An 11448-nucleotide genomic window follows, 5' to 3' on the forward strand; every position below is an offset into this window, starting at 1 on the left:
TTTTTATCTATCATCCTTGATCATTCTTAGACTAGTTGTTGTCTTTTTTATGTGGCAAAAAAGATAAATAAAATTGCTATCCCATCTTTGAAAAGCATGTGGGGTCCTATCAAAACAAGGTCTGAATGTGTTTAACATGCTGCAAGACTACAACTGAAAAAATCGATTACAAAGTACAGTAAGTGACCTTCATCATGAAAAACTATTGCCAGTTGTTGTATTGTTTGCTGTAAATGTAATTAACTTACTTGCATTTGTAGCTTTCTTTAATGTTTATTATCAGGAGTCAGTAAGACCCTTACCACAGCCCCCCATAGCAAGGGATTTGCCAGCTTCCAGGAGTCCCAAGGCAAGAAGAAGATACAAGGTAACAAGTAGCTGTCATGCTGCAAGATCACAGTATGCAGAGGAAGAAGAGGAAGAATATAAAGAAAGGAAAATATCTAGAGATTCTGAAACAAGGTGCAAAATAATTTAATTGTCAGTTGGAACTTTGTCTGGCTATTGACCCAAGACCTCTTTTCTTTTGTTATTTCATTCAGATAGTTGGTAATATTATTACTTTTTGAAGTTTTGACTAAATTGTTCTTTTTTTTTTTTCATCAATTCAAATTCGTTCCTTCAGCCAAAAGTCTGTATCGACCTCTGATAGCACACCAGTGGTAAGTTGACTACACAAAGGTCTGTTTCAATTTCTTACAAATGTACGATAATTTCTGGTTGTGAGGCACAGCATATTTAATAGTCCCTGAGTGTGTTTTTGACTGTTTCAATACAGTAGGAACATGAGATCTGTATGGTAGAAAATAGACAGCCTGTTTTGTAATAGGCCTGGTTTGATAGTTTTGTCAATATTCATGCATGGCTAAAAGGCTTTATGGTTAAATTTTAATATTGTTTTGTTTAGAAATCTCCCATGAGACTTGTGAGACAAAGAAAACAGAACTGAGCCGTGAAATTTGACCATAAAGCCTCATAGGCATGCCTGGATATTGATATATTGAACTCGGCCCATTATTAAAGGACTATGTTTCAATCGATCATTGATCGTCATCAAATGCTCATTACGATGCAAATTTGAATTACTCTGTCATGTGTATACAGAATACCAATTATAATTTTGTAAGAGTGTCATTGAAGCCGTAAATAATTTTGCTGAAGTATATGTTGCAGGTAATTTTGTTCCGTAGGTAATTTGCAACCAAACTAGGTCATTTTGTTTCAACTTAAATCAACTTACTTCAACCTAGATCAATTTGTTTCAACATATGTCAGTTTGTGACAGGTGCAAAACACAGGTCATTTAGGTCATTGTTTTACCAATATAGATAGTATCCTAAACATTCATTTAAGCTAACCTTAAGCCTAATTAGGCCTAAACAAACGTTTTTAGGCCTAATGTTAGCATTTGTAAACGGTGAGGGGTTGTTTCTGTATTGGTAAAACAATGACCTGTGACCTGTGTTTTTTATCTGCCCCAAACTGACGTAGGTTGAAACAAAATGAACTGCAACATATACATGTAACCTAACTTCTTTGTTTCTGTTTGCTGTTACCTTCATGAAGATTTTGTTTTCAAAACTGTGCAATTCAGTGCACATTTGGGAGGAAATTCTCAGTAGTTGAGTACATGTAATACATTGCATTTTGAACTTTACTTCTTTCTGGGCATCAGAACTGGCTGCCAACTAGCTGATTCATGGCAACTATCCCCAAGATAGGACAGTTGTATGGGACAATGTAAAGTTAAACATTGCTTGGACCAGATCAATGATAATAATATTATTGCCATTAATCTTTTACAGAGTGGTTTGTCAGCCAGAGAAAGACGAAGGCTTAAGCAAAAACAAACTGGAGACAAAAGTGCCCTTCCAGCTCCACCCTCGGTAAATATTCTCCCCTCTCCCAATGAAGTGATAGCTGCTAAAGTTAAGAGGTCACAGGAAGGGGTTACTTCAGGTGGGTCACCATTTTTTTGTTGTTGTTTTTTTGCATAACATCCACTTGGCTTACTGAGGCAAAGTTTTTAATGAAAGACTTGATCCTCACCTTTTTTAATTAACGCGTTACCGATATTGTTTTGTATCTGCAGCAACACCCAAACAGGCATCTGCGATGGATTTTCCCAAACATCAGCCAGTGGCAGTGGGTTATGATTGTGTTGATGGTGGAAGGCCTGTACCTAAGAAGGGATCTTGCTCCTCTCTTGCTGTAAGTTGCAATCCTACAATTACATGTACACTTTATTGTGGGACAAAAAGGGTATTACCTGTTCGGCATCATTACAGTCATCGTCATCATTATCGTCATCATCATCACCCCTTCCTATGAGCGAGGATGGCACAGTCGGTTAGTGCGCGGCCTTGGTGCAAGAGGTCCTGAGTTCGATTCCCGGATCTTACATCCTTGTTTCGACTTCTTTCCGTTCTGTGTAGCTTAAGTAGCTTTAAATACCCGTAAAACGGAGCACTCATGGAAAGGGGGGGGGGGGGGGGGGAAAGTAAAATGAGCGCATCGTCGGCCTCAGGTTTGTCAGTTGAATTACTGTTAGGAGTTATCGACGTTAAATATGGTTGCTTTACTTTGCTTTACTTTACTTTTAATAACAAAATTTTATTGCATTTATTATTATTATCTTGATGTTTGTTGGGAAATCTTTTAGGATTCAGTTGAACCAGATAGTGACACAGATTCTGAATTAGAGGAGATCAGCTTGGAAGAACCATCAGTTCCAATAGAAAAGTGAGTGAATTAAAGAAGATTACGTTATCCTCTTTCATAATCAAAACGTGATTGTTAAAAGTCATAAAAGATGTACTTAACAACTCAGTCGCAAAGTGAAGGTTGGATGTCTGAGAAACATCCACTATTGGCTGCGGCCTACGCTAAGATGGAGACTGCTCCCATGGCTTGGAAATCCTGGCAACCCAATCATAAGCCCCACGCGGCATGGGAGAGAACCAGGCACCTGTCGCACTCATAGAATCAGTGGAAAGGAGGAGGGTAGTGAGGGGAAACGCTAACAATTAGGCCCAAAGCATTAGATGCCAACGCTTGAAATAGATTCCTGAACCCGCTCAAAAATGCACTTCACAGTACACATCACGTGCTCCAAAGACACACGGGATCCAGTTGCATGTTACATAACGCCACTGCTGACCGAAACCAATGCCTCTCATTTGCTAACTCCGTTAAATTGAATTTAACTGCTTTTAAATGTTAATAGACATTCCCGGGGGGGGGGGGGGGGACTCCCATGTAAAAAGGGGAGGAATGCTCGTCGGAAATTTTAAATTAAACCCCTAAAAGAGACCATATTAAAGCACAGATAAATAAAAAATACAGTGACTTTTAATGATGGCAAAGACATCGTCATCTATTACTTTCACCTACGCGAAGAAATATAAAAGCGTAAATACTCCCTTTCATATCTCTTCGCGTCCAACACTAAAGGAGACCTTCACGACTATATATGATTGCGTTTTGCCCAGAACACCCTAAGTGAGACCAAAATTCAAAATTTACACCCCTAAGCGAGACGACGAGCATCCATCCCCTTTTTGTTTGGGAATTCCCCCACCCCCCACCCCCCCTCTGCGTAGACATTACTGTTAGTAGTTGTATTTGATTTTGTAATGCACCATTGTTACTGTTTTTGCAGAAAACATCGAAGTCAAAGTGACGTTACCTCTCTGATTTCTGCATTGGATTCCACATTAAAGTTGTCAAATATTAGCGTCGACAGAGAATCCCCAGATGAGCCTGCACAGGAGGAAAGAGATGAAGACAAGGAACCCTTGGATGTTCATTTTTGTGAGATTGAGAGAGTGTTTTACTTTCCCCATTCTTCTTCTTAAATTGGTTTTTACTTAAAACGGAGAGGTGTTTTCCCTTTGTTCTTGTCCTCTTCAATGAAAATTTGATTCTGTTAAGAAGACTCTGAGAAAGAGTAAAGAGCAGTTTCTGGCACCGTTAAAACATCGATACTCTATTTTTTTTATAGGAACGTAGAGGCTGAGATAAACCAAATTTTAAAGAACGTATTAATTAAGAACATTCCTCAGGCAAAGAGTCGAATAAGAACGTTTTCATTTTGCTGATTTTTATTTTAAATGAAAGCATAAAATAAAGTTAAATAAATGTAAATTAACATAACAAAGGATTTGTTAATGCATGATACGCATCTCATTTTGTAAATTTAAGAACATCTCAAGAACGTTTTCGGCTTCTCATCGCAAAAATATGTAAGAACGTTCCGCTTCAGCTCGAAAATTAGACGTTCTTATGGAAAGAAAGAGTGTATTTCCGGAATACCGGTCCTTCACAAGCCAAAACCCTTCTTAACAATTTCCATCCCAACCGCTGTGCACAAGGGTTTGCCTTGAAGATCGAGATAAACCCTGGAGCGATGTTTTCTGTGATTTATCTATATAGAGTGGAATTACAATCTGCACTATGAACAAAGATATTTCAGTTCAGCTCTATTCACACTTCTTATAATTAATACAAATTACCGAATATCGTTTATGTTTATATCTAAGAATATCAAATCACTGGAAAGAAAGGAAAAGAACCTAATTAGCCTTTGGGGAGAAGTGTGCGGTCTTAAGAGGAGAATAGCTTTCGAGCTGATCACTGCGTGCATTGGGTAAAGGATTAGAGACCATTAGATTGAATTAAGTTGTTTCCATGGCTGGCAAGAGAGCCGAATTATTCTCTATCCTTGGGAATTTGAGATAACTTTTTTTATGGTCTCTTTTGACTCAGGTGAGAGTTTTAACGTCACCAGAAATCTCGGAGAAGAGGATATATTTACTATTAATTTGTTTTACAAAATTGTAATTCATTAAAATCTGACATAAGCAATGATACTTTGTTTGATTTCAGTTGGATCGCCAACAGCATCTGGGAGGTTACGAGACAGAATTGACCGACTCAGACGGTAAGCAGATTATTGACTCCGCGACTCTCCGTGACAACTTTTCAGACCCCGGAAAAGCCATTTGCGAAACTGCGATGAGCTTTGAAGAACGAGTCAAAAAACAAACAAAAATACACACTATTCATATGCAAACAAGTGGACAGGTGGTGAGCTGATTTTGAAAAGCTACAATTGTAGTCTTAAAATTGTGTTCAAGATAGCCAAAAAGCAAAATGATTGAGAAGTTTGATGAATCGAAACCTTCTCCATTTTTAAGGGACTTTCGCTAATGTCACACCGTTGGTGTGGTTTCCTGGAAGTGGTTTCCTGGAAGGTAACGTTCAGCTAGCAATTTCTGACATGAAGAGTTCAATCCCTAAAATTTTCGGACACTTCAATTTTCAGCTAAGTTATCCGAACAGATCAAATTCTTCTGTGTCATAAAAACGTCTCTCTGGAGGCATGTACTAAAACGCGAAACACCGGAACGAAACCACCGAAACCACCGGAACCGCCGAAACCATCGAAACACCAGAACGAAACCACCGGAACCATCGAAACACCGGAACGAAACCACCGAAACAACGGAACGTAACCATCGAAACGAAACCACCGGAACACACGAAACAGCTATAAAAACTTGAACAAAACCATCGAAACTGACTCGATTGCAGTATAAAATTTGACCTCCGGGCTGATTGTCGCTTATAATAATTTCTCGAATGGTTTCCTTCAAGTTTCCTGATTCAGTTGCTCTTTATTCACAATCTTTGCAGATTCGCTAAGCACGCCAGAAGATTCTTTCATTTCATTACTTTTCCTTTATTAACTATGTCAAGCAATGATTCGCACACGGCAAGCAAGTTAAAACGAGGTTGGAATAGTACAAAGACCAAGGCAACAAACAAAAATACGAGGTGACGACAAAGTTATGATAAAAGAATGTTAACGCATTTGTAAATTATTGTATTATTGAAATGTACTTGCATTTCGAAGAGATAGTTAATGGTGGAGACTGAATTTACCAAGTCTGTTGTGTGCTTGTGCAGAAGGGAACGACTTTGAACAAAACGACTAATTTTACTTACAGTGAAACTACATCACGAGTGAAAGAATTTCAGAAAATCTCGCGATCTGCATGGTCATTTTGGTTGTTTCGATAGCTGTTTCGCAAGTTTCGTTTCGGTGTTTCGATGGTTCCGGTGGTTTCGTTCCGGTGTTTCGATGGTTTCGTCGGTTTCGTTCCGATGGTTACGTTTCGGTGTTTCGGGTTTTAGTACATGCCCTGGAGGGACAGTCTTTATACTTTGCAAGGAGCCTAGAAATATCTCTGAAAGGCTTTCTGGTTCATCGAGTGAAATAAACAGAATTTCTGGCAATAAATGCTATCAGGGTTACGTTCTATAACAATAAAAGCAACGTGACACACGCTAACACCAACCCAGTGTGGCCAACACATCACGCATGCGCACAACCATTTCACCCGGTCAATTAGCAGCCATGGACAGCTGTTTCGGCCTTTTGGGTCTCATCAGCATGGCGTAGCTAACATACCAGGCGGGTGTGTTGGCCACACCGGGTTGGTGTTAGCGTTTGTCACCTTACTTTTATTGTTGTTATGTTCTATGTTTTAAAGGTTGCGGACATAATAAGGGCAGAAGTTCATAGCCCAGAAGTCTCGATTTGCGATGGAATGAGACCCATTAGTTTACGGTATTGTCCATTTTTGGAACTACTACTGCCACCCTGCTAGCAGAGCCTTTCTTTTGGCGCTCTCCGGAAAGACTCTGTATGAATCGAGTAAGATCTTTATTGAGCATGCGCTGCATGCTGCCAGGATACAGTTTCGAACTCAAGCCTAATGGCTTCGAGCCGAGCTAGCCGCCATCTTGAGTCTTTTATGGGAAAGATCTCATGGAAAAGGAGGCTCTGCTCGCAGGGTGGTCTACCACAGGCAGCCCAAGTTCGGTGTACGATTATAGACTTTGTATGGGAAAATTAACTTTGAGCTTAAAAATGCCCAATCAGGCCCAATCTGACTGGTCATAAATTGGCGGGACCCATATTTTAAATTAGGTTAATACCGTAAACTGACACGAGAGAGATCGATACATCTGGGTTATGGACTCGTGATAAGGGTTAGTTTTGTGTACAAGATATTTTCTTGTTTATGTATGTATTTTGTGTTTTATTCTTCATCGTTTACTTGTTGGTTTAGAGAATGTGTTGGTGGTATTGGTGAGGACATGTTAGTTAAAGCCTACAACATAATCGACACCCATCAGGAGGATTTTGTCGAGGTTTGTCAAGCACTAATGTATATTTTTGGAGTTGATCGTTAGGCTATAAAATGACGGCTGGCTTGGTCCAGCTGCCTGGGTGCTGGACTCAAGGTTTCAATTCCTTTCTAAGCACCGAATGGTTTTCTCTCCGGCCTGGTGATTCTAAAATCAACTTAAGGACGGTGCCTACTATTGTTATTGCGCATACGTTCTGTAAACGTTTCTGTAAACGTTTCTTGGCTTTTGTTTTCAACTCTTGTGATTGGTCAAAATCTTTTAACACAAAAAAACACCCTTTCAAAGTGGGCTGTAAATGAATTTTATTGCGTTAACGGCTTTCCTGTAGGTTTATGCATTCTCTGTGTAAGTTGCCCCATAACAAAGGAAATTGCTATCCACCCTACACGGATCATTACTTAAACCTGCGTGGTTACCCATAATTTCTTTTTGGATTTCAATAACACTTGTTAAGATCTGCTTTTCCCGCATATTCAGTAAACCGCGCAAAAATACCTTTGAATTAGTAGGCACCGTCCTTAACTTCTAGTTGGGTTTCTATATCATGCGCGTTCCCACAAGCCAATAGCTCTAAATACTACAGCGTAATAATTATTCGTATTCTTTAGCAAGTCGCAAGTGCTCTTCTAATTGGAGAGACTACACTTCAAATCATTGAGTCAAATTACGTTAAAAGCCTGATCAAAAACTAATTAAATGTCCCTTTCTCTGTTGGGGGGGGGGGGGGGTGGGGAGGGTAGCAAAGAACAGTAGAGAACCAACACGCCCAACCCTCCAGTCCGGGAATCAATTATGGGAGACAATGGTCAGTGTAAAGAAAATACTCTCAACACTGCGCCAACTCTGCTGTCTGTGCATTACCGTTAAATTTCTTCAAGTTTATACTGAGATCATCTCAGTATAAACTAAACCCTAAACAGTAAGCTAAACCCTAAACAGTAATCTAAGAAGCTTTAAAAAGACAGTTTCGATACTTTAGGCAATTTAAAAGTTGTGCGCTCAGTAACGTGGTCAATAAACTTGGCATAAGTAGGCCTTTACTGTGTGGATATGTTGTTTCTACACCAACTTGACTTTATCGATAAATACGAGGCCCATATTTTCACCCTTTCGGGATAAAAATATTGGCACTAAAAAAGCTTGATTCGTAAAATGTCGGCTGATTTTTTTAGAACAAAGCTATTTATTTACACCATTGATTGTCAACATTGCTATGTGCAACTATTCAAATAGTCACTGTTAGAAAATATTATTAATATTAATATAAGTATATAAAAGCAAAGTTTAGCCATAGGAATGTCTCTTAAAAAGTTAGCTTTATTGGCCGTTTTCTTTAAATTTTAAATGTCGGGGTGACAACGAAGTATGCTACCCTCCAAATGGAAGCAAATTAAAGAACAATTTACTGTGATTAGTGATATCGGCACTTTTAGAAGTAAGGTGAAAGCCTTTAAGAGTCATTGGTGGATGTCCCTGTGATGATTTCTTTCCCTTACAGGAAGCCCTTGTGAGACTCATGGGAAGAGAGAACTTTGAACGATACGGCGGACCGATTTGGCAACTCAAGTTTTGCGAAAGTTTCAAACACGGTTAAAATGTCATAAATCCGCCCACTTGTACAGACTGTACAGTCATTGCTGATTGATGGTTTCCTGGTTGCAACTAAGGGCCGAATCGCACTAGAGCCAGACATTTCAAATGTTCCGCGGCAAACTCCACAGAATTTGGCCGAATTTTGTCTTCTGACAATTTGACTGTAGCGTTTGTTTACGTTTGACAAATCAGAAATGTGGTCACGTTCTAGTGTAATATAAGTATACGGGAATTAACCCTGCGACTCGTCATTTAAGTTGACGTTTTAATTACAACACAAACACCAATCCCGGAATGTTTAGCAGAGTCGATAAAGGACAAGTCAAGCGACGACAGATTTTTGACATTAAGTAAACAATTTTTGATTTGTGTGGCTCTAGTAATGTGAAGTGTAAGAAAATAGACAAACAAACGGAAACTTCTTAACAGTTTAGTGATTCAAGTGGATACTTTAGGACATTCCTCGCTCCTCCTCTTCCTGTGTACATAAGGAAGAGCGTGGAATGAAAGGAATAAATGTGTCAAAATTCATAAGCGCGAGATTGGAATAAGCAAAAACATGTGCATACATGGCTTGAATAAAAGAGTCACATGGCATTGCACGCGTGAAAAGGTTGTTCCCGTGGAGCATAGCAAAATTTTCGCGGTAGCCACTCGTCTCTGATCCGTCGAGACTTGTTCCATGACTGAGCGTAAATTCATCCAAACACGTGTCATTGTGAATAGTAAATGACTCTTTCATTTTTTTAAGAGGTAATCATTCTTGTTATTATATGACTGTAACTCCGTGAGCGGGCGAGATGAACCAAAATTCCTTCGTTTTTACTGTATTTTTCATATTCGGAAGAGAATAACAACTGTTAATGTCTCAGAGCAAATGATCAATAGAAATACCCAGCGAACATTAAAATAGTGGAGTTTTTATAAGGGATTCCGAGATTGCTTCAGGAAACAATGAAACCCAAACAAGAAGATGGAAACAAACACAAGGATCCTAATACCCTTAACAAAACGGATCTGCGCCCCATACGTATACTTATCCAATGATACTAGAGGTCCTTGTTCCCGTAGGGTGATATTAGGGGGCTTTAGCTTTTAAATGAAACGGCAAACGGCGGTCTCCTGTTTGTAATTTGTCTCGCTCCTTTGAGAAGTCGTTCGATATCATCACAGTTAGTGCATGGATGGCTATCATTAGATATCAAACAAGAAATGAGCTAAGCTCAAAAACGTTTCTGTGATTTTTGGCAAAACGCAAATTTCAATACGACGTTTTCCGTTTGCCGAAAGGCAATGCTAAATCTCTGCATTAATTACAAATGTGACCCTAAACCTCTGGAAGATCTCCTTCAGTGACAGCGGCGTGAGAATTACTAAGTACAAACGATTGAAATACTTAAGTTATTGAAATACTTAAGTTATTGACCAAGCTTGTTCGGTCAAGATGGCTGGATATTGGCCTCGTTCGTTTTTTTGCGTGTTTATGGACCTCGACTTCGCCTCGGTCCATAAACACCCAAGAAAAACATTTGGCCAATATCCAGCCATCTTGACCGTTTGTACTTAGTAATTCTCACGCCGCTGTCACTACTACGGAAATAAACAGAAAACGTCGGAATTTTTAGCCCGGTGTCACCTCTCTTTGATCCTCAATTCTTTTCCTTTCTTTTGAACGAACTTTGCTTTAGCGTACCTAGCAACTGTTTCTCTTACGTGAGTAAAGTAATTTATCCGCTACATTCATGCCAGAAGTTTTTTCCGTCGCTCTGAGAGAGAAAAACCTATGACAGCCAAGGTACATTTGCGTGATCACAAAGTAAATTTTTGTCGCACGAAGTGAACGCGCGTAGGCGATGATGGTTTGATCGCGTTGATCACTATCCTTAATCCTGCTACACGCGGTTAATTGTTTTGATGGTCTGCTCTTTGGACTTTTACCGGACCGAAGTTGTAAAGCATCAACCCTCACCCTCTCAGTTTGATTTTATGAGAATTTCAAATTTAAGGTGGAATAAAAGTGGGCTCGTTAGATATGAATCCATCGAGATCATAATAATTCTTCTGCTTAATTGGCTCTGCGGATTTTGGGGATCTTTAGCTGATATCAAAATCATTCGAATCTTCGTAGTACTTGCTGATCCACGGTGGAGTTGTTGTCTCCCTTCGAGATGGTGAAAGATCGTTGTTCAGACCAATAAATTATTGTACTGGTTCGCAACTTTTGAAGGGCATAAATTTACTGATTTTACGGTGTCCGTTAAGGGCCGAGAAATGAATTTCAGAATCAAATCCTATGTACAATGTGTGGTTTTGGTCGGGTGTTTATGCACCTGCTTCAATTTATCGGTCACTTTTAGCTGGTGTTTACAGGCTTGAAAAAAAAGCTTCAATCTTAAATGAAACAACAGAAAAAAGTTGCTTCATCGTCTACGATCTTGCTCTTTCTCGTGTTAATGTTTATTCAGTCTTCCATCCACTTGAGGTCGGTGAAATGAGTACGGTTCCCATCCCTGGCGCAGTCATGGTAGAAGCTATTGAAAAAGGAGCCTTGGCCGGGTTGACGCCTTCGACTGTGGTTCGCCGCTTGTCTTTCACTCTGTAAAATTGTTTAACTTCCTAATTCGCACCCTCCCC

At 39.5% G+C, this 11448-nt stretch overlaps 1 protein-coding gene across 2 annotated transcripts in view; it reads left to right on the top strand.

Annotated features, from left to right (window-relative positions):
* LOC138000074 (serine/threonine-protein kinase Nek4-like) overlaps positions 1 to 10190 on the top strand; it is a 23421-nt gene extending 13231 nt beyond the window's left edge. The window contains exons 9-18 of one of the 2 annotated variants that reach the window (XM_068846225.1): positions 284 to 462; positions 626 to 662; positions 1806 to 1959; positions 2093 to 2211; positions 2663 to 2742; positions 3662 to 3813; positions 4888 to 4942; positions 5698 to 5838; positions 7140 to 7221; positions 8720 to 10190. In XM_068846225.1, the coding sequence (XP_068702326.1) occupies positions 284 to 462; positions 626 to 662; positions 1806 to 1959; positions 2093 to 2211; positions 2663 to 2742; positions 3662 to 3813; positions 4888 to 4942; positions 5698 to 5838; positions 7140 to 7221; positions 8720 to 8815 (1095 nt within the window). In that variant the 3' untranslated portion in view covers positions 8816 to 10190. The remainder of the gene's footprint in view (positions 1 to 283; positions 463 to 625; positions 663 to 1805; positions 1960 to 2092; positions 2212 to 2662; positions 2743 to 3661; positions 3814 to 4887; positions 4943 to 5697; positions 5839 to 7139; positions 7222 to 8719) is intronic. The other variant, XM_068846226.1, reaches the window with a different exon arrangement.
* Positions 10191 to 11448: the final 1258 nt, after the last annotated feature.

Source organism: Montipora foliosa, chromosome 4 (assembly GCF_036669935.1).
Source record: "Montipora foliosa isolate CH-2021 chromosome 4, ASM3666993v2, whole genome shotgun sequence".
Classification (NCBI taxonomy): domain Eukaryota; kingdom Metazoa; phylum Cnidaria; class Anthozoa; order Scleractinia; family Acroporidae; genus Montipora; species Montipora foliosa.